The sequence below is a fragment of the Sebastes fasciatus genome, chromosome 18 (assembly GCF_043250625.1).
Source record: "Sebastes fasciatus isolate fSebFas1 chromosome 18, fSebFas1.pri, whole genome shotgun sequence".
NCBI classification, from domain to species: Eukaryota; Metazoa; Chordata; class Actinopteri; order Perciformes; family Sebastidae; genus Sebastes; species Sebastes fasciatus.
Window position 1 is genome coordinate 25,877,468 of NC_133812.1, and position 23,409 is coordinate 25,900,876.

General features: G+C 40.0%; 1 protein-coding gene across 2 annotated transcripts in view; it reads right to left on the bottom strand.

Moving 5' to 3' along the window:
• Positions 1–3,887: 3,887 nt before the first annotated feature.
• ppp2r5a (protein phosphatase 2, regulatory subunit B', alpha isoform) overlaps positions 3,888–23,409 on the bottom strand; it is a 51,621-nt gene continuing 32,099 nt past the window's right edge. The window contains exons 3-13 of one of the 2 annotated variants that reach the window (XM_074615293.1): positions 17,161–17,262; positions 16,962–17,054; positions 11,081–11,211; positions 10,229–10,288; positions 9,601–9,709; positions 9,172–9,225; positions 8,938–8,988; positions 7,630–7,749; positions 7,120–7,247; positions 6,706–6,807; positions 3,888–5,580 (exon numbers count right to left, since the gene is read on the bottom strand). In XM_074615293.1, coding sequence (XP_074471394.1) covers positions 5,334–5,580; positions 6,706–6,807; positions 7,120–7,247; positions 7,630–7,749; positions 8,938–8,988; positions 9,172–9,225; positions 9,601–9,709; positions 10,229–10,288; positions 11,081–11,211; positions 16,962–17,054; positions 17,161–17,262 — 1,197 coding nt within the window. In that variant the 3' untranslated portion in view covers positions 3,888–5,333. Of the gene's footprint in view, positions 5,581–6,705; positions 6,808–7,119; positions 7,248–7,629; positions 7,750–8,937; positions 8,989–9,171; positions 9,226–9,599; positions 9,710–10,228; positions 10,289–11,080; positions 11,212–16,961; positions 17,055–17,160; positions 17,263–23,409 lie in introns of both variants that reach the window. The other variant, XM_074615294.1, reaches the window with a different exon arrangement.

Here is a 23,409-nt window from a genome sequence, read left to right on the forward strand (position 1 = left end):
TAAACTATCTCTGTCTCCTTAGGACGGTGTATTAGGGCCATTGTAGTTAAATAAATAAAATAAAATAAAATAAAAAAATAATAAATACATAAATTAGGGAGCCAGGGGAAAGGGGGTAATATTCTGAGAAAATTACAGTGGTAAAGTTACAAGAAAAAACACAAATTTACAAGAAAAAAACATACATATACGGTATGTATGTCTGTATGTACGTAAAAAAAATGAGTGTGTAAAACGGTAATAAATACTCCCTCCTGCCTCCTCTTTACAGAAATAGTCAAAATAAACAAAATGCAATAATACCTATACAGTTTCTCAAGTAGACGGTTCAGTATGGAGGACAGGGAGGGACATGAACACTCAAGATGAAGATTATTTTCCCACCTCAGTAAGCCATAACCTCATATTGATTACTGACTACTATAGTCCTCAGATGAGCTCTGACAGCGGCAATAATGCAAAATAAATCCAACATACTGACGTGATGTCATAGCTCAGGTGGAACCGGTTATTACTGCGATGCAATGCAGAGACTGAGCTGTAATGACAGTAATTGCCAGTTTTTAATAAAAGCTCTTAGCTGATGTTTCTAAAGAGCACTGATTGCCGTTACTGCGTCTGCCTTTTGCACTTTAGCTGTCAAGGATCGGAGTACTTCTTCCACGATGCCTCCGCCAACCAGTCAGGTTGCAGTTTACATCCATATCAGTCAAAATGTCGTCACTTCACTCGTCAGCTGCTCTATGCAACACTGACTTCACTCAGCTGTACAACACTTCGTGCAATAATTCAACTGTGCATTACAAGATAATATTGCATTTATACTGTACTTTTCAAGATAATACTGCGTTTATACTGTGCATTTGAAGATAATACTGCATGTATACTGTACTTTTCAAGATAATACTGCATTTATACTGTACTTTTCAAGATAATACTGCATTTATACTGTACATTTAAAGATAATACTGCATGTATACTGTACTTTTCAAGATAATACTGCGTTTATACTGTGCATTTGAAGATAATACTGCATGTATACTGTACTTTTCAAGATAATACTGCATTTATACTGTACATTTAAAGATAATACTGCGTTTATACTGTGCATTTGAAGATAATACTGCATGTATACTGTACTTTTCAAGATAATACTGCGTTTATACTGTGCATTTGAAGATAATACTGCATGTATACTGTACTTTTCAAGATAATACTGCATTTATACTGTACTTTTCAAGATAATACTGCATTTATACTGTACATTTAAAGATAATACTGCATGTATACTGTACTTTTCAAGATAATACTGCGTTTATACTGTGCATTTGAAGATAATACTGCATGTATACTGTACTTTTCAAGATAATACTGCATTTATACTGTACATTTAAAGATAATACTGCGTTTATACTGTGCATTTGAAGATAATACTGCATGTATACTGTACTTTTCAAGATAATACTGCGTTTATACTGTGCATTTGAAGATAATACTGCATGTATACTGTACTTTTCAAGATAATACTGCATTTATACTGTACTTTTCAAGATAATACTGCATTTATACTGTACATTTAAAGATAATACTGCATGTATACTGTACTTTTCAAGATAATACTGCGTTTATACTGTGCATTTGAAGATAATACTGCATGTATACTGTACTTTTCAAGATAATACTGCATTTATACTGTACATTTAAAGATAATACTGCGTTTATACTGTGCATTTGAAGATAATACTGCATTTATACTGTGCATTTCAAGATAATACTACGTTTATACTGTGAATTTCAAGATAATACGTTTATATTGTGCATTTCAAGATAATACTGCATTTATACTGTGCATTTCAAGATAATACTACGTTTATACTGTGAATTTCAAGATAATACGTTTATACTGTGCATTTCAAGGTAATACTGCGTTCATACTGTACTTTTCAAGATAATACTGCATTTATACTGTACATTTCAAGATAATACTGCATTTAGTGTACTTTTCAAGATAATACTGCGTTTATACTGTGCATTTGAAGATAATACTGCATTTATACTTTGCATTTAAAGAAATATTCTTCTTTTAACCATTCTTGTATTATAATTAACACACTTCTCAGCATTTTGTATTTACTTATTTGTACTGTGGTTATATGTCATATATTGCATGTCTTAATGCACATATTTCTTCTATTCTCATTTTATTATTTACTTCTCTACATATATTGGGTTTATATTGTAGCATTATGTATATAATTTATATATCACATACCCCTTTATTTCTATTTTCTTACATTAATTAAATAATTAAAATTAATAAAATTACAATTTAATATATATAATAATAATATATACAGAGTAACCTTTGACCTTTGAGTACTTCATCCATTACTGACTTTACTCCTTATAAACAGAAAGAACTTCCCTTCGGATGAATTTAAACTTTTAATTTTGGCCATTTTTAGAGAGGTGTGTGATTGTTTTTGTGCTTGTGTGACTGGCTGTTTTTATTTCCCCTGATCTCATTAAGACAAATAAATAAAGAATATACATTATGAAATTATAACTAGTCAAAGAAATGCATTTATCATATGAAGCAGACCAACAAGGATACAACCAGCACCATCTGTTGACCTCGGCGCTGTACTACAATCAATAGTGAGAGAGAAAAGAAAAGACACGGTGTTTTTTTTCTTTGAGTAGAAAGATAAAGTCGACTTTATTTGATGGTGAAACCTAAATAAGATCTGCGATTACAAAACAGGTTCCCCACGCAGTATTTTTTTTTTTTTTTTTTTTTTTAAACGTCACAGAGGTTGGAATGCTGTACTGACAGAAAGGCATCAGAAAAAGACTGGACCTAAAAATAGAAGAAGTAAGAGAGAGCAGACACTCGGGGTTCAGAGGGAACACCATTCAATTTAAAAAAAAAAAAAAAAAAAGGTTCCTATGATCTACGGCAGTCAGATTAAGTTTTATGAACATCACCTCCCAACGTCAGAAACTAAAAAGCAAACATGTGAGGTTATAAAGTCTGGAAAGGGAGTGAACAGGCATTGATGGGTTTTTCTGGTTCTTGATACTTCATTAATGAGCCTTTTGTTTGGATATAAAAACTCACAATACACAACATCAGCCTCTTTGTAGAAATGCCAGATAAGTGGGTAAGACGGTCTCGACAGTGAACCATTTCATGTTCCTATAAGCAACGGACTGCACTTCCCGAGACCACGGAAACAAATAGAACTGTACAGAGAATCTTAAATTGAGTGGCATTTCCCTTTAAGTAGCCTCCAAACTAACATATACACACATGTACGCACTCAACAAATATACACTCGAGCGCATCCTGCATCCCCCGTCCGTAATCCATCTGCAAAAATGAAACATTCAAAAATATTTGCCTCGTCAAATACTCTGGAAAAATATAGTACTGTACTGTAGGTCTCGTGTTTTTTATCTCTTAATCTACTACTTTTAAAGGAATAGGTCGACATTTTGGGAAATACTCGAGTTCTTGCCGAGAGTTAGATGAGAAGATCGACGACACTCTCTCATGTCTGTTCAGTAAATATGAAGCTACAGCCAGCAGCTAGTTAGCTTAGCTTAGCATAAAGACTGGAAACAGAGGGAAACTGTTAGCCTGGCTCTGTCCAAAAGTAACAAAATGTGTCTACCGGCACCTCTAAAGCTAAACATGTTTTATTTTGTTTGTTTAATCAATACTAATAAGTGTTAAAACGACAATTCAGGAATAGTACGGTGCGTAACTTCCTGTAAAACGGCAAATTTTAACAATTTGTTGCAGTGAGACACGAAGAACAATATCTGACACGTCTAAATATTATTACTCATCTATTTATTTATTTTTAATTTCTGGCTTATTATTTTTTTTTTATTTAAGACTTTATTACTAGAATTATTATGAATATAATTTCATCCTTTTTTGTATGTTTGTTTTGTTTGTTATGCTCATTTCAAGCTCTGGGCGTCACCTTGTTTTCTTTGTCTTTTCCTGGGTATTTCTACCCTGTTCTTATCACTTTTGTACTACTTGTAACGTCACTGCCGTTTTGTTTTTGCACCAATAAAGAAAAAAGAAAGAAAAAACTAATATGAAGGTACCGGTGAGACAATGAAAATACGCTCCAGGAATAACACGTTTGGACAACGGTTTGTAATAATCACAGAAAGTAAAATAAAAACTATTTTATCTTTGGTCACGATGATTACGAGGTAATCTACCAGGAATGTGTGCTTGCATGTAATGTGATTGGCCAACCTAGCTTTAGACAGAGCCATGCTAGCAGTTTCCCCCCGTTTCCAGTCTTTATGCTAAGCTAAGCTAACCAGCTGCGGGCCGTCGCTTCATATTTACAGTACAAAACACGAGGAGCGGTATCAAACTTCTCACCCGACTCTCGGCGAGAAAAACAAACGATAATCCTCAAAATGTTTAATTCCAGTCAAAAACATTTCACTCTTTGAAAAGCCCCGTCTCAATACTTTAGTGTAATCTTACAAATGAAGGTGTTGTGTCACAACTATTAGCTTCACCCAGTTACAAAAATATTCACCAACACCTGAAACACAGAAATAATCTCACAAATATGACATCTACCCTAATCGTGGACAAGTTTTAACTTCATAGTTCCAACTAGAGTCACTTTCGGAGATATCGATCCATATCTGGGATTCTTTAGGATTTATCTTGTTTTCTTTTTGGCCGTGCGCCTCCTCTCGTTCTCCATCTCTAACGTGAGATAACGGTCCTTTCTGCTCATGATAACAGCCCGTTTCTATACATCTAAATGTTTAATTATGGATCTGGTCCCATCTGCCCCCCCCCCCAAAATACTCCCAAAGTTCCCTTCTTCCTTAAGGTTTGCACCCACGTGTTGGCAGCAACAAGGAAAAGCACATTAAAAAATAGACATCTTTAAATAGCTATTCAGCTTGTCTAAGTGCAGCACAATCGGAAACATTAAATTCAAGTCATTATTATTTTCTCCCCTCCCGTTTATCATACAACGAATATAAACAAAAAAAAAAAAAAATCATTTTCAGTTAAGAAACTAAATGTGAAAGGATAAATCTTTGATCAGACAAATAAACAATATACTGCAGCCACACTGTAACATCCAAAAATAGTCTTAAGTTGAAATATAGATTTTTTTTTTCTGCCAAAGAAATGCTGGCGTTCTAAGTCACTCTAAGTAGATTTAATATACTGTTGAGGTGTAATTTGTGTGTTTTCTGTCTCCGTTAATCCTCTCCTGACAGTCCTGAACACGACGCCAAACCGGAACGGAATAAAAAACGGACATCCGGTGTCATTTGGCACACGGGGTGCTCTCGCTGGCGTCGGGGTCTTTGTTGTCCGTGGTGACGGCTGCAGCCTCGGCGCTCTTGTCCTGGTTGTCATTATTATTATTATTATTACTATTGTTGTTGTTGTTGTTGTTGTTCTGGACAATGGGGAGCCCGTGGCTGTTGTTCTGGACCAGAGCGGCGTTGCTGAGCCTCAACTCGTCCAGATTCTTCCACAGCTCGTCCCTCTCCTGCTCCTTCTTCTTCTCCCTGCGGAGACATCAGAGAAAAAAAACACAGGAAATTCTGTTAATCACTTGAATAGTTTTTCATGTTTACAACTAGGGCTGTCAATCCATTCAAATAGTTAATCGCAACTTTTTTTATCTGTTCCAAATGTACCTTAAAGGGAGATTTGTCAAGTATTTAATACTCTTATCAACATGGGAGTGGGCAAATATGCTGCTTTATGCAAATACATGTATATATGTATTACTGGAAATTAATTAACAGCCAGTATGACTGTTGAAGGTTTTTGACGTCACGATGAAATTCTCATGAAATTCTCTGCTATCTTCTCGGTGCAGGTGATCCGCGGGCTGCTCAAGCTTTGGCCTTAAACCTGCAGCCAGAAAGAGGTATTCTGCACAACTATAATTACACTTTACACAGGTGTCAACCTGTCAGACCTTAACCACCGCTCCCTGATCTCCCATATGTTGCATCTGTTCAAAATGTACCTTAAAGGGAGATTTGTCAAGTATTTAATCCTCTTATCAACATGGGAGTGGGTAAATATGCTGCTTTATGCAAATGTATGTATATATTTATTATTGGAAATCAATTAACAACACAAAACAATGACAAATATTGTCCAGAAACCCTCACAGGTACTGCATTTAGCATAAAACAATATGCTCAAATCATAACATGGCAAACTGCAGCCCAACAGGCAACAACAGCTGTCAGTGTGTCAGTGTGCTGACTTGACTATGACTTGCCCCAAACTGCATGTGATTATCATAAAGTGGGCATGTCTGTAAAGGGGAGACTCGTGGGTACCCATAGAACCCATTTACATTCACATATCTGGAGGTCAGAGGTCAAGGGACCCCTTTGAAAATGACCATGACAGTTTTTCCTCGCCAAAATTTAGTGCAAGTTTGGAGCGTTATTTAACCTCCTTCATGACAAGCTAGTATGACATGGATGGAACCGATGGATTCTTTAGGTTTGATAGTACTTTGGACCCTGAGGAGCAGGACTGAGAGATGCTGTGTACATGATAAACTGGTTTTGTGGCATCAGGTACTGAAACTGGCCGAGTAGGCGTCAAACATTTCTGAGATAAAGAGTGTTGAATTCACGGTTCATGTGATGGAATGTGTTACTCACCGCTGCCGGTCGGCTTTATAGGAGGAAGTCAACTCATCAAACAGCGTGCAGTTCATCTCCATCAGTGTCTTCAGGACGTTGTAGACCAGAGCTACGATTGTCCTGCAGCACAGCACAGATACTCAGTATGAAACAATCAATTATTAACCTTTCAGCTCAGGTTGTACAGATTTTAGAGACATGAAGTATTCGAAGATACTCCAAGAAATGACATCACAATGAGCACAAATACCAGTGGGTTAAGAGCAGCTCATGACGGAAACTTTACAGCAGGTTTCTGTGCGTCGACACTCATTCTTGATGTTCAGGAACAATATACAGAATCCAATAGTTCCACTAGTTCATGATTCAGTGTTACCACTATATATGCATGATAGTTAGTAGGACGAAACGCCTCCAGACTGGAGTACTTACGGGTTCCAGTGCTCTTTGGAGATTCTGTACAGGCTACCGAACATGATGGGGAGGACCTTGTCGATGTTCTCCTCGATGAGGCTGAGGATGTACTCGTTATTCCAGAAATACAGCGCTCGCTCCGCTACCTGCGAGCACAAAGACAGAAACAAATGGAGAAAGGCTTCAGTCTGAGTGGGATTGCGCTGCTTAAGGACCTCTCGCCTTTTTACCACGACTGAAGTGAACTCAGTAGAAAATGGAAGTTCAGATGAAGGAAAGAAAAACTCTTTCAGACGTGCGCCTCGCAAATGCGACGGCAATTTTGCACGTCGTGTCTGAACAAGAGTCACTTTAAAGTCACGACGGCAATCTCCAACCTTCTGATCATTTCTGAAGGATGCAGTTTGTGCTGCTGTTATACAGAGAGGTGTTTCTGTTATTCAGCCGACCATCATTCACATAAAATGGAGTGGACTAACTAATAAACACCTGTCAGTATGTGAGACGGAGCTCAGAGAGTTTGTGTACCTGAAAGTGTGGATTGGCCACGCATTTAGAGATCTGCTTGAACAACGGCTCCTGGATCTTCTTGAATTGTGTCGGCTCGATGACGTCCAGAATCTCCTCGATTTCACCCAGAAACATCACCTGGAGAGATACGAGGAGCAGAAGCAACATTAACAGGGTTCCCACTCTTTCCTACAGATCATTTTACAGGACATTATCAGTGATGATATAGCTCAGGGGTCGGCAACCTTTACTATCAAGAGACATTTTAGGCAACAAAAAAAAAATCTGTCTGGAGCCGCAAAACATTTGAGCATTGTGATGAAGGTAACACAGTTTACAGTCTAAGTATAGGGCCGAGTATTAGGGCCACATTGAGGGGAAAAAAATCAGGTCATAAGTTTACGAGAAAAAAGTTGCAATATAACGAGAATAAAAATCATAATTTTACGAGAATAAAACGTTGTAATATTACAAAAATAAAGTCATAAGTTATCGAGAAAAAGTCGTAATATTACGAGAATAAAGTCATAACTTTACGAGAATAAAGTCATAACTTTACGAGAATAAAATCATAACTTCACAAAAAAAAAGAAAACACGTAAAATTACAACTTTATAATATTATAACTTTATTCTCAAAATCTCAGATTTTTTTTCCCCCTCAATGTGGCCCTAATACTCCCTGGTACCGTTGTACCATAGACCTACAACAACGATAAATAAAAATGAAAATGTAAACAAAAAAAACAGTTATTCACATTTTTTTTTTTAAATCCACAGGGAGCCACTGGAGAGGAGCTAAAGAGCCGCATGTGGCTCTCGAGCCGCAGGTTGCTGACTCCTGGTCTAGCTTCTATGAGAGACAGGGTATCGTACACTAATGTGTTCCTCTCTGTGGAAGTCTGATTTAAAAGACGTGCAGTCTGTGGCTATAACTGATCTATGAACTCATCTCTTACATGCTTAGAAATTATGACAAATTGATCATAGAATAACCCAAACAGACACGGCAGAATATATTTAAGCTCTCCTCCATGTGAAAGAGAAACGGGAGATGTAATCATTGAGGACAGGACCTGAGGCCATGTCTGTACGAGTATTAATAGTCGTCTATGGAAAGAATGTGATTGGGAGATAAAAATGAGATTTCTCTGGACTCCTTTGATAGTTTCAACATTTAATAAAAGTTCAGCTTGATGCTGGAGGAAATGTGAGATGACTGGAGATCATTCACGTATTCTTCTGGGACTGTCCAGTACTGCAGGGATTTTGGCAAGATATAAAAACAGGAGATTGTGTAAAGTGTTATTATAATCATGCAGCATACCTCTTTCTGGCTGCAGGTTTTGGGCCAAAACTTGAGCAGCCCGCGGATCACCTGCACAGAGAAGATAGCAGAGAATTTCATGAGAATTTCATCGTAACGTCAAAAAAAAAAAAAAAAATCCAGTCTGTATGAGTGGGTGGCTGCTGGCGCCCTCTACACATCTCTCTGCAGCGTAGACTCATTTAGTGCTCGAGGCTTTGTGCTTTGAGTGGGAGGAATGATAAAAATAAGTACCGGTTCAGTGAGTGTAGGATCTTTCTCCAGGAACTGGACCACACAGTAGGCCAGCTGAGGGACACAAAAGAAAAACAGTAAAAGAACACGCTGTTCCCAAAGACGGCATCGGACCGATACCGCATAGAACGCCGTCTGAAGAGATGTCTCCTGGTAAATATGTATTCAGAGTGCACAACTGATGGATGTAATTATTCTTATACATTCCCACTGTGCTAACTTTGAGACATTTAACAAACAGTAATAATCATTGAACAGGTGCAGTTACACTTCCAGGCCACCAGGTAGTGCTATAGTACAGAGATTACATCATGAGAGAGACGACCCTTTACCTGTAGCTATACACTACTAATAAAAAATAAGATTATGTTAAAGGAAAATGAACATGAATCATACAAAAATAATAATATTAAAGGCAGTTTCTCCTACCTGCGCGTGGAAAAGGGCCAGTCCTTTAGCTGTGTGTAACGGGATGAGCACCTTCATGAGGAACTGCTTGTGCTCGGCCTTCAGAGGCAACGCAAACCCGTTGATGATACTGTAAACAGAGAAACAGCAGGTTGTTAGATAGACAGATTACTGTGCAGAGAGATAAACACACACAACCTGGACTGTCCACAGTAAAGCTCTGGCAGAATAAAGACCAGGTTTCTATGATACTGATGATTACAGTTTTTCAAATACATCTTTGAGAGTGAATCAAATAAAACAAATATATAATTTATACAGGACAGAAAGTACGCAAAGCCAGTGGCTGGAAGTTTAACTTTTTCAAATGCATCCAATATTAGACAACCTAACGTGTTTACTATCATCTACTGCAGGGCTAAACAATAAGGATTACCCGTTGCCCGTGGCGAGTAAAATAACACGTCTGGCTAGTAAATCTAGCAACTCACTTGCCTACCGGGCAGTTGATCGTCTCCGTGCACACACTTAAATAACATACGTTTAAATCTTTGGGCTTGGGAGGGGGAAGGTATCAAGTATTTTCAAGTCAAGACGCTCAAGTTGAGTCTGACTTGAGTCCACACCTCTGCCAAACATCATGACTCACCTTCCCAGGATTTCTAGCAGCTCAGCGACGCCGTTGAAATGCTCCGTTTCATAGATGAACCTGCAACACAAATTATGAAACACATGAAGCCAACAGAGCACACTGATCACGGATCAGAACAATTGATTCACGCTGCTCCCAATAAACACTGTGTTTCCTTTCAAATATATAAGTCACTCGGATTTGGGAGTTTCATAAATAAAATTTCACCGGGGTCCCATGATTCTGACACATGCAGACTAAAAGTCTAATATTATACCTTTATATGAAGTTTTATATGACTTGTGCTCCCAAAGTCTGCCACAAATGTAGAGCCTGTACAGGAAAACAGGGATCCTTTGTATGTCCAAATTTGCTAATCCTTTATTTTGATAAGAAGTCCCATTTAAATTTCTGACTAAGAATGACCTGGAAAAAATAAACATATTTAGCTGGAGACCTTAAATCGACCGCCTCTTATGCAACTTAATGATCCAGCCATCATTCAGCTCCTCTGTTGGGTGGTAACCCATTTCCATGTGGCCGTGCAGCCGTGGTATGTACACAGACAGAGCCTGACAACTGTGGCACTATTTTTATTCTCAGTGGCAGATGGTCAAAGTGGGTTCACCCGTTTTGCCACCTTGCCTGTTGGAAACGACATCAAGTGCCCTCCCCCGGTTTCAATCATCTGAAGCCCATTGTCACGCAGCAACAGGAGCCGTAAAGAATCAACAGGCTGCTGTTGAGAATATCAGATGCCTCCGTCTGAACATTTCTCCTCTTCCTCTCCGTTTTAAAAGGCTGGCGTGACAGGACATCAGACATGTCTTCCTGTCACATTGGCGGCGGCCTTCTGAACGTTTCACTCACCGCAAGAAAATGTTGTTGATCTGCTTCCTGATGAAGGCCCGCAACCCCAGGAACTTCCCATAAATCCGATGCAGGATGGTCTTCAGGAAGTCCCTCTCCCTCGGGTCCTCGCTGTCGAACAGCTCCAGGAGCTGGAAGGACAAACACACAAACCTCAGTTTTCAGCCCTCATTCGAACACAATGCCTTCTTTGATCACGTCTCCACACTGCTAATTGTGTTGTCGTGATGCACTTATAACACAATTAATTTGTTACCACTAAAGCATGTGACTGAATGGGAAGAACACGTATACAATACATGTATACAAACATAATCAGGGTTTTGGTGATAAATGCTGGTTGTGACTGATTTGTACGAAGTTTTCTCAAGTTTTAAAACGTCTTTTTTTCTGATTTGCTGCTCTGATTAATTGCTGCAAAATGAACGTAATGTGACCGTCGCTATGTGACGTATTGTACTATTTTCTCTGACACTAGCGATTGCCTTGATGCTGCTGGTTTCCAATAATTGTAACATTTTGGTCACCTAAAATGTCTTATTCAGCGTTCGGTCGTACTTAGCTCCACCCTCTCGTGTCACTTCTGGTTGCAAAAAACCAAGATGGCGACGGCCAAAATGCAGAACTCGAGGCTTCAAAACGGCAGTCCACAAACCAATGGGTGACGTCACAGTGACTACGTCCACTTATTATATACGGTCTATGGGGTTACCATGGTATATTGAGACTGAAATACTTCTAGGTGCTGTAAATACTTATTGTGAAAATAGTCTTAGTCGACTAAGATTTATTTAGACGATTAGTCATTTTTGATGCTTTTTCCTTGCAGAATGATTTATTTTTAAGAAACTTATGAGCACATCTCTGGTAAACACAAAATTTAAAGAGGTGCTTTTGTTGGGCTCTTTGTGGAGAGACTCAGTTTATACACAGATCTGTTGATTAAATAGTGGACAAAATTGTATGAGTGTCAGTCGACTAAGATTTTCTTTGGTCGAGGACGGCCCTAGAAATGTGTTTTCTTTACATCGCCCTCCTCCAGGCGATCAGTGAAGAGGACGAGAACACAAGAACCAGCAAACTGATGCCTTTCTTCTACGGAGCTTTAATTCACTGTGCTCGCTGTAAGGCAGTAATTTGTGCAAATAAGTGTAAATAATCAAGTCACATCGCACTGGCTACCAGCTTCTTATATAACAGATATACAGTATGTGTGTGCGTGAATGCTCTGTATTGTAAATACATTGGAAACAGCTGGTGTTTAACGGCTATTTCCAGCGACATATGATGAGTCATTATTACAATACCGTCGAAAGGCGGACGAGCCGATGTCACCCAGTTTAAAATGAATGTTTTCAGGCTTCAGAGTGTGGTACTTATCTTCCACTAGCATGCCATCAGCAGCTCGGTGACAGGCCTGACAGACTATTTTTACACCTGTGTGTATCCAGGAGAGGTTTTCATTGTGCACACATGTTCTTCTGCACGGCTACACATATTAAACTCTGAGAGTTAAATAGTGAAACACCGTATTTTCTGTCCCTAAACAGCTGACACCTACTGCTTCATGACAGTGATACATGTACGTAGCGTTTTGGCAAAATGTTTTGGTAAAACGTGCATCCTTACTGAGCAGGCAGAGGAGATGACGTTGAACCGAAGTTGATCAATAAGGATGAAATACAGACATCCGACCTGATTTTATTCTGAAAGGAAAGCTGGCAGGGTATAGTTCAGACGTGCTGTGTGTGCCCGAGGTAACGTCAATATTCAATCACGATAGGTCACACTGGGATTTGAGTTTTTTTCTCAGGAGCCGGACCCAGTACGTGTCCCAGAATAACTCAGCGGGTCCAGAAAAACAAATCATTACTCGGCTGCATGTTGAGTCCATCTGTAGCTGGACACAATCATAGAGGCAATATGCCAGATAAATATTCAGGAAAAGATATCGAGAAGAGCACAATTCTCCTCCTCCGTGGATCAGAAATCATAAATAATCAAGTCCATCTCTGTTGATTTCATAGTTATGATTGATGAAGATTATCCACCGTGAGGTCATTACTGAAATTAAATGAGTAATTCCCTGAATAAAAGCCTCTGTCCACCAAATATGATCAAGATTAAGACTTCATAAACAGACCGAGGAACAAGTGCAACCATGCTACAACAACAACAACAACAACAGGCTATGTATTAATAATAATAAAAACCATCTGACACTTGCTGGTTAATGTCACGTTTGAGCCAAAGGTTCATCTGTAAATGAGCTTCAACCTGCAACTGTGTTAGCGCAGATTGAAATCTAAATAACTGACCTTAATGTGATTAAATGTCTTTGCAGGAATATCAGATTCAACATTGTTTGTCCAGCACATCCCACAGACGCTCCATTGGATCGGACAACACGGTCCAGCCTTCGCTCCCCACGTGCATCAATGGGCCTCGGAAATCTATTCATCTTTGTTTTGACTGTGTCTAGTTTAGTTAGCGAGGCTTCCTGTTAAATTACCGCAACTTCATCGTCATGGCAGCACGCATGTTTTGGTTGCTTAGTAACGGCAGGTGCGACAGATGCGCAACCTCCCAAGCACCTTGGTTAAAAGGATGAAAGCGGCACGGCTGGCATTTTCCACTAATTTTTCTAAATGCTACATGAGAACAGCACCTGTACCTGGACCTGATTGTCTTATCATCTATGTAGTGGGAATATAGGCAGGACGAAGCTACCACACACACAGTTAGTAGCGCTCTGCTAAACATTGAGAGCAAACACAAATGTGTTTTGCAGCCTGACAGTTCAGTTAGAAGTAGGCTGAGCCAGCATGTCAGCTTTGAAAAGTTTCCACAATGTTGACGGTTTATAGGCGTCCACATTTCTAACAGAAACATTTCAGTTACTGCTCACAGAATTATTAAACTGAGGAAACAAATGACACTAATGAAACTTTCTGAAGTAGGTCAAACAATCATGTGCTTTTGAGAACCTAAAGACTTTATACTGGACCAAAAACAGATCCCCTTTATGCCCAACACACAGACACACTTAGTAACGTTTTTACTAAACCCTAAAATACACCCTGACCACGTGTCTGCGACCACATGTTCTGCTCTTAGCTCCACATATGGTTGTTTTCCCATGTCGAAGGCAGTTTTCTGCAGCAGCTGTACTCTGCACCAGTTGATCCAGTGGCACCAGTCAGAGCAGCGCTGGTTTAAAAGCCATTAATTAACTAGCAAGTAAACTGCTGGTGATCTGAGTCTTAAGGAGCTCTTTAAAAGGATATGGCAACGTGGCTGTCATGTATATTAGTTTTTGCCCCTTAGGGATGTTGTAGGACAAGTATCATTGGAATAGCATGCTGACTAAATCAAAGTGCTGCAAGACAAAACATGCACACATTTCAAATACCAATATTGAGCTCCAGGATTTGACTTAGGTTGGTATGTATTTGAGGTGTGACGTGCCTCGGGACAAAGTCTTAAAACATGTACGGTACAGCCAGATCTAACAAGGATTCCCCCCTTTGTGGCTTCGTATGGACGCCATTGTACGTCATCTTTTTGATGCATCTCTGAACCTCCTGGCTTCTCTTGTGTTTTGACCTCCATGTGAACATCTCAGAGGGACATGTGACGACCTGTTCCTACGCTGTGTGTATTATGATAACTGAAGTTAACCAAACCACGGGGCCGTCTTTCATTCGCCTTTATTGCCACCCAAACCTCCACCTCCACCTCCTCGTTCCCTTTGCTCCGACCGCACTCCTCCTTTCCTCAACCTGAAGAGTAAACACAACGGGCGGCTATTTAAAGCTCCCCCCCACGACACGCTCGCATCATGGAAAGTCGGTGCCGGCACCTCGGATGTGGCCCGGGCCAACATTCCTGGCCCTGTGGTCCCCCCCAGTTAGCGGCTCCTTCGCTCTGCGGCGTCACACACAAGAAGGGAAGCATTCCTGCAGTAGGTGGGTACTGAGCAAGAAACCGACCTACAGCTTATTAATGGTTTGACTCATCCAAGCGATCATACTGTAAGGTCCCAAAACACATCACAATGTGCTGCTAATTACTATTATTCACCACAATAGAAATTCTAGGCATTTGACCAACCACGACCCGTGACAGTTTAGTAATATCAGGTCATTCCTCTCCTCTGCAGTCTTAGAAAAGGTCATCAATGCTTTTATCGCTTCCAGACTCGATTATTTCAACGAACTTTATTCTGCAGCTGATACAAAACGCTGCTGCCAGGCTTTTAACACGTACTAAGAGAAGCGACCTCATCACACCAGTCCTCGCTACCCTTTACTGGTTACCTGTGAGTTTTGGAGTTTGTTTTAAGATTTTACTGCTATTTTTGATCTTTGCCTTTATTTAATTGAGATAGTGATCGTGTTGAAAGGGGGAGAGGGAGGGGATGACATGCAACAAAGGGCCACAGGTTGGATTCGAACCCCGGGCCACTGCAGCAAGGACTCAGCCTTTGGTACATGGGGCGCCCGCTTTACCAGGCGAGCTACCGGGGCACCCATACTTGCTTGTGTTTAAAGCCCTGAATAGTCTGGCTCTTGCCTATATCTGTTATTCGCTGCTTGAGATCCTCTGGCAGGGCCCTACTAATGGGTCCAAAGTCCCAACTTGTCAACAAAGGCTACTGTGTCCCTCAGCTCCCAATCTCTTATTAAAGATCACGCACCAGCGATCAAGTCACCGGCAATACATTTCAAACTGCTGCTTTTGTCGTGTATACTTTCACACAACGCAAATATTGCACGACGAAAAAAGCGACACCCTTTTTTTTGGAGCACGGTTTGATTTCTTTTTTTAGCTTTCGCACCGCGAATTAATGCATCAACTAATCACGTTGAGCAGAACCGGTTGAGTTGCGGCTATATTTATGAAACAAACAATATGTTGTTTTTTCACCATGTAATATTCACGTTCTCTGTGAAAGTATTCATGACAAAAACCATCAGTTCGAAAAAATATATTGTCCGCTGGCGTTGTGTAACGGCATTAAAGACTCACTTTAATCTTATGGCTTTTTCTTTAAATGATTTTATCTAGTTTCTATCTTAAGTTCTGGATCTTAATTAATTTGATCATATTTTTATTGTCAAGCACTTTGTAACTTTGTTATTCAAAGGTGCTATATAAATAAAGTTATTATTAGTATTAATAGTATTATTATTATTATTATCCAACAGCCAATGGGAACTGTCAAGAGCTACAGCAATTAATTGATCAAATGTTACGGTAATTTCCCAAACAAAAATGGTGAAAACTCAAAGATTGCACCGTCTTAATTGTGAATATTTTCTGGTTTTCTCACCCTTCTATTACAGTAAACTCATTATCTTTACGTTTTGGTTGATGTTGGTCAGACGAAACAAGACATTTGAAGACGTCACACTGGACTCTGTAAATGTGTGACGGCCACATTTTTCATTCCAAACAAGTAATCAATTAATTGAGAAAATAACCTGTAGATTAATAAAACATTATAAAATAATCTGTAGTTGCAGCCTCAGCTCAACAGCCAGCTAGTAGTCTCCTCAAACATCCTATTATGACACTACTCTAAATGAAAGAAAATATTTTTATTTATCGTTACTTATTATTAATTCTAGGTGGGCAAAGTGCAGTGTGTCCTGCTGTCCTCTCAAAGGTTTTTTGTAAGCTGTTAGTGTGACCTGAGGTTTCTCTGCCTGCTAACAAACACACCTGCACTGATGCACACAAACTATCGATCATAGTGTAATCCTAATGTGATCTACTAATAAGAAGAAATCTAGATTAATGCCTGTAACTGAACACTTTGTCTTAGTTTAATAAACTTGGAACCTGTTGATACATCATTAGTATGAAAGCCTCCTACCTGCAGGACAAATTTCTGATCGATGTGGCGCTTTGCAATGCTGGGCTGGAAGTCTGGGTTCTCTAGAAAGCGTAGGAGAAACTCGTAGACCAGCTGGAAGGTAAAAGAAAAAACAAGAATTAAATGGAAATACAACGACACACAATGACGTCATGTAAAGGGTGATGAGGACAGACAGGCTGAAGTATCGGGTCCGTACCTGAATGTGAGGCCAGGAAGCCTCCAGAGTGGGTTCATCCTCCTCTGGGTCAAAATCAGGGTTGTCGCTCGGTGGAAGAGTTCGGAATATATTGGTACAGATCTGGAGGGGAGGAGGAAAAATAATGAAATCATTAAGAAAGTCTCGTTAACCTATTTGTGCCCGCAACTGAAAGTGTTCTCTGGGCTGGCATGAGCACAAATGTGAAGAAATATCGGTCAAACCGTTTGGATGAAAAGTGAGTTTTTCTTATTTAATATCTAGTATTTGGGCACATTATGGGACGACTGTTTCTGCAACAGACTCCATTATAGTTTAGGAACAAACAGAAGTCCCATGTGCCCAAAAACGAGATACAGTATGATAAGAAAATGTCTGTATCTCAGAAACTACAAGGAGCACAATCAAGTATTTGGTATCTTTGAATATCAAAGATATGCTCACATATGCAGTGTAAAAAAATAAACATTCATATGGAAAACATTTAATAAACATGATGTTAGTGCTTTTCCTCATTTTTCAAAAATCCTGACTTTGACTATTAATAAAAGTGTGATCTTCCACAACTCAAAGATATTCAGTTTACTGTCAGAGGAGTAAAGAAACCAGAAAATATTCCCATTTAAGAAGCTGGAATCAGAGAATTTAGACTTGTATTCTTAAAAAATAGATTAACCAATCATCAAAATAGTTGGTGACTAAATTAATAGTTGACAACTAATCAAGAAACCGTTGCAGCTCTACACAATAGTGCCTGTTTTTATATGAAATGTTTCACCAAAGTGTATTTGGTTTCTGGTGCTCCACACCCATATCTAATAAAACAAGCTGGAGCATTATTCAAATCCTGCTACAGTAATTGGTACAGCCCATTCTTACCCTTTCTTTTTTAAAACCACATACAGTATGTAGAGTAGTGTGAATGAGTAGGACAGTGTTCTTCTAGCGTGACAAACCTCACAATACATTTGGTTACAGTTAATTTGCCTGTACGCCAAACAACCATGACAAGGTTACCGAGTTTTTACCTGAAGCAAAGCAAATACCAAATAGACACTGAAATCCACTTTTTGTTTCTGTATGGCTGGCTGTATGGTTTGTTTGTGATAAGCAGCTGTTACAGTTTCCAAAGAGATTAAATAAATGTGGGTGGAAAGCCGTTTAAAACGTGCATTTCGAGAAGCGTGAACTGCAATCCATCTCACACAATAAATACTGAATTCTCCAGAACCAAAGAGGAATCAAACACACATGCTTGAACATCACTGGCGGCCTGCTAACTGGAGTGGAAAGCAACTTTATCCGGACTATTTCTGAGCATGTTTAATTTAACAGAGGACGTTTTAAAACACTGAGATAAAACCATTAGAGATTCTGCATCTGCAGCAACCCCCCCCCCCAATTCAAATTCTGCACCAAAGACAATCATTGTAGACAGGTCACTGCCACCTCTATCCCACCTTGTTATTTTTAGCCAGGGTGAATTTGAGAGTGACACACACGCGGCAGTAGGGGAGCTGGAAAAGCTGGCATTATGTGACTGGGTGCACACGCTCATGCTGAGGTGATAAAGACAACATCAAATTACATATTGGCAGCTGGAAAATCCAAATGACACTAATGGGAGAGGAAGGCGGCAAAGGAATTTTAAACCTGACAGTAGAACCAAAATCTGACACGCTGAAAAACCCACAGGAAAAAAAATTGCAAGGGAGTATCGTTTGTGAACCAGCGAGCAGAAACGGCATGGAGGGAAATGGTGAAAACAAAGCACGGGAACTAAGAACTCTGAGAATGAATTGATGTCTTACTAAAAAAAAGATTAAGCATATGCTTACTACCATTTGTACTCTTAGATGTCATTGGAACTATTGGTATTCTAAAAACTTTTCAACCTCAATACTTCAGACCTGTTTGATAGTGATCAAAAGAATCCCATTTCAGTTTGAATCATTAACACCACTTTGTTTTGCCCTGATATTTAGGGTGCTTTGTAATCAGATGTCGCTTTAGCTTGGCCCGCTTCATGGCTTCGTTCACTAGCGCCTGAAGACACATGATGCATTTGGTCTCCCGTCACTGTTCTCATTAAAACCAAACTTGATGTAACTGTTGTCATATTTTCTCAATTTAGCTAGTTTGGGCTTAGTGTCACTGGAAGATACGAACCGACTCAAATATCTCTCCATGCTCGCCAGCTAGCTAGCTGGCTAATAAGCTAAGGTAAGCAGCAGCAGGAGCAGTCCGTTGACATGATGTATCATAATCATATCAGAGCTTCTATTGGCCCAAAGCTAAGTAATGGGTGGGAGTAATGGACACAATTGTTTTATTGGCGCAAATGGTCCCCGTCTGTAGATATGCAGTTTTTAATGATACAGCACAATTTAACAACGCAGGGGTCGAAGTTGAACTTTGTTTAACTTTGTGAAACCTGACGCAATATGATCAGCTGCCTGAGAGCGCAGCTTCTCAGTACATTGGAAATAATGGCCTTGCTCTGAACATGTGGAACTGTAAGAGTTTCTTAATTTACATACACTCAGTGGCCACTTCATGAGGCACAAGTAGTGGCCTGAATTGTTCAAGAAAGTGATTTAAAATGGGCTTTCATTTGGATTCATGTGGCCTTGATAGCATCACACACAGACTGCAGATTTTCACAGGACTTTTGGCTGCAGCTCTCACACAAACCAAAGTCACTAGAATATTCATGAAAGCATCCAGAGACATAACCCTGAAAAAAGGGCTAAACTTGGTCAACAACAAAGCCTTAGTGCTGTACATTCAGATGATCTGGTTTTGATCTTCACATGACCGTTGTAGACTTGTCTTGGCGTGAGCTGAAAGGAACGGTACCCAGCATGGTGTTGTTCTACTGTAACCCGCCCCCTCCCCACCCCCCTCTTCAAGGCTGACTGAGCTGTGCATTCACAGATGCCCCTTCAGCTCGCCACTGTTCGCACTGAGCTGTTATTTGCCCACTCATGTGCTTCCTGTTATTTTAGAGAAGTCGGACAGTGTAAATGCAGCTGTTTTCTGAGCTGATGAAAACACCATCTGGACACAACAGTCGATTACATCCAGCATCTCGTTCATTCTCTAGACAAACAGTTACAGGACCTGTTGACTGCCTGCATGCTTTATCATACACTCCGTGGAGTTTCTGGCTGTTTGGCAGTAAGAAACATTTTTGACAACTCTGCAATAAAGTTGCACATATAAGCATTCACGACACACCCACTAATACATCTGATAACCATTATATTCAGCTTCACTGACTGACAGTACACCTCAGTACGCTGGTGCCAATAAAGCGGTCAAAGTGGTTCATAGTTTTCAAACAAGAGACAAAATTATGATTTCTATTACTTCGGTTTCTCATTTAGCCTCTAAAATGTCAGAAAATGGTGAAAAATGCCCTTCACGTGTTTCTAGAGCCCAAGGCAACGTCCTCAAATCGCTTCCTTTTTAATTTACTATCATAGATGACTTAGAAAACCTGGAAATATTCACATTAAAGAAGCTGGAAACCGTACATTTTTGGCATTTCTGTGTAAAAAAAAACAATTAATTGATTGACAAAATTGTTGCAGATTAAATTTCTGTTGATCTACTAGTAAATTAATAGTTTCAGCTCCGGTGTGAACACAGGTTAATGTCAGCATATTTTGGTTCCTTCACTACAACAGCCTCTGACTTGTCCTACCCCATAGACTGCTCAACTGTTGGGTCGCGTTTATGTCATACCTGTGACGTAACTGTCACTTAAGTCACAGTTTTTACACCAAGCACAGATTTACATCTGGAAAATTTGCACGCAAGTTTATAAAAACTGATTTTGTGGGTTCTTAAAGATGCCTTCACACTCCTGTGGAACATTTGTGCGGAAGCTAAAACGCTTTATTCTGTTGCTCCAACTGGACTTCCTGAAGCGTATTTCATTGTCTCACCGGTACCTTAAACAACACACCCCCACCAGCTGTTTTAAGGGAGGTTAAGCACCTGACTGTTCCTGAATTGTCATTTTTTACACCTGTTATTATTGATTAAACAAATAAAAGAAAACGTGTTCAGCGTCCAAAAAATTTGCACAGAAATTTATAACATATACAAATTTTTTGTGGGTTTGCACACCCTTTGTGGAGCATTTGTGCGTGGGAAAAAAAATTAGCAGACGGACCGATTTCAGTGGATTTCAGCCTGCGAAAAATGTATGTTTGACCAATGAAATCCTTTGCTCCGACTGATCGACATCATTCTGCATAATAATTAGCTTCTGTTTGTTGCATGGAGAGTGTGTATTTTCAGAAAAATGGGCGTTTGTTTTCGGGGTAACGGACTGTCGGACAAATGGGCTTTTTTTTGGTTCCATGGGACATATTTCGGACTATTGGTGTTTTGGAATAACAATGGGCCGTCGCCTTCACACTAGACCAACACCTAACACTACAACCTCAACAACCAAATAAAGGACAACCTATGACCTAGATCGGCCAGCAGCTGGGATACAATGAAAATGGTAATGTAGCTGATATGCACTTGCTAACGTTATACGTTGGTCACAGAACGGAGCTAGCCACAACCGCTAACATTAGCATCACATTTGGGGTCCGATTAGTTGATGTATTGTATTGTGTAGTTAACGTTAGGTTTTGTTGTGTGAAGTGGACACGGGCACTATTCGGGAGAAAACGAATGTGGCCTCATTGACGAAAATGTAGCATGGTAACGCGGATAATTCGCACCGGAACCGGTGTGCAGAGTCGTCATGTGGGAAATTTGCATGCAGATTTCTGTATTCCTGCACCTCAATTTCGCATTACACTGGTGAGAAAGGACTTTTAACCCAACACGTGAACTGAAGATCATGTCTCTTATGATATAACAATCACATAAGTTGCCACTTTCTTTCCTCGAAATATATCATAGCAACAATTAGAGCAACAGTTTTCACCTGATGCGTGACTGACCCACCTTTCAGACCACAGTAATGGCTTTACATAATCATCTGTATGCAGATGCTGCTAATGAGGCAGATGAATAAATCAGTGTGCCACCTCTCTCTCTCTCTGTGGCACATCACTTTGCTTTCATGGTGTGAGGCACATCATTGGCTGAGCTGGAATCAGATGACTCACTGAGTGGGTTGCCAGGCGGGACATTGTGCCTCAGTGTGATGCCCATTTTTCCAGAAGGAGTGCTCCGAAGCCAAATGCTTACAAAGTGACGACGGATGGTGGAGTTGATGGCATCGGGGCACATACAGGAGCACAAACTGAACCACATATAGCCTGGTATTGACAGTAAAGTGTAACTATTGTTTAACAAGGACCATATTTAACATTGAAGGTATTAATCTGTCTATTCATCAAGTGGATGCTGGTGTTCTTAGAATGATGGAAAGTTAGGTATTGTAGTTGATCGAGCAGCCGCACTGGCTGTTACACACAACTCATGAAGGCATTGAAGGTACTTTAACACCCCTAGCGTCTGATTGCCACACTTTGCGTCAAACATCATACTCCTTCTCAAGTTCAAAACTCAGTCAAACCTGAACACAGGCATGACACACGCAAATTTTTAGATTCAGTGTGGCGTATACTTCCCGAGGATGTCCATATCTCTGATGTCCATCGCGACTAAACGTCCATAAATCTGCATAGAATCACAGAAAAAGGACGCTCCTTATAACTCAGAACTTGCCTGAGAATCATCAGGTTTCTAAGTTTTCTTCAGTATCAAAGTAATCCAGTAATAGTTGTCTGTACATCCATCAGCACATTACATACAGGAACTGCTGATAGCTAATTCAGCATGCTTTTAATGGTGCCAAATTGCCTTAATGTCAGCAAATATAGACAAAAAGGGCTCAAGTTGCAGCCCACAGCTAACTTGCCGACTCCATGGCAACACAGATACTGTATATACAAAGGATGTTTGTAATGACTAATTTCCCTGACGTTTACACGGAAGAAGCCCAACGGTTGGTCAATCCAGTTGATCAAGAGATAACCAGCCGCTATTTCAGAAAGAGGAGGTGGTGGCAGGTGGGAGCGGGGAGAACGTGGCGGGGTGGAAGTGAGTCAGGAGCGGCTGATGAGTTCAGAACAGAGCTCCTCCTGCAGCATCAGCGGAGGCTCAGCGGAGGCTCAGCGGAGGCTCAGCGGAGGCTCTGCACAGCAACAGCTGAGAAAGCATATCTTAGGGCCGTCAATCGATTCAAATATTTAATCGCGATTAATATCA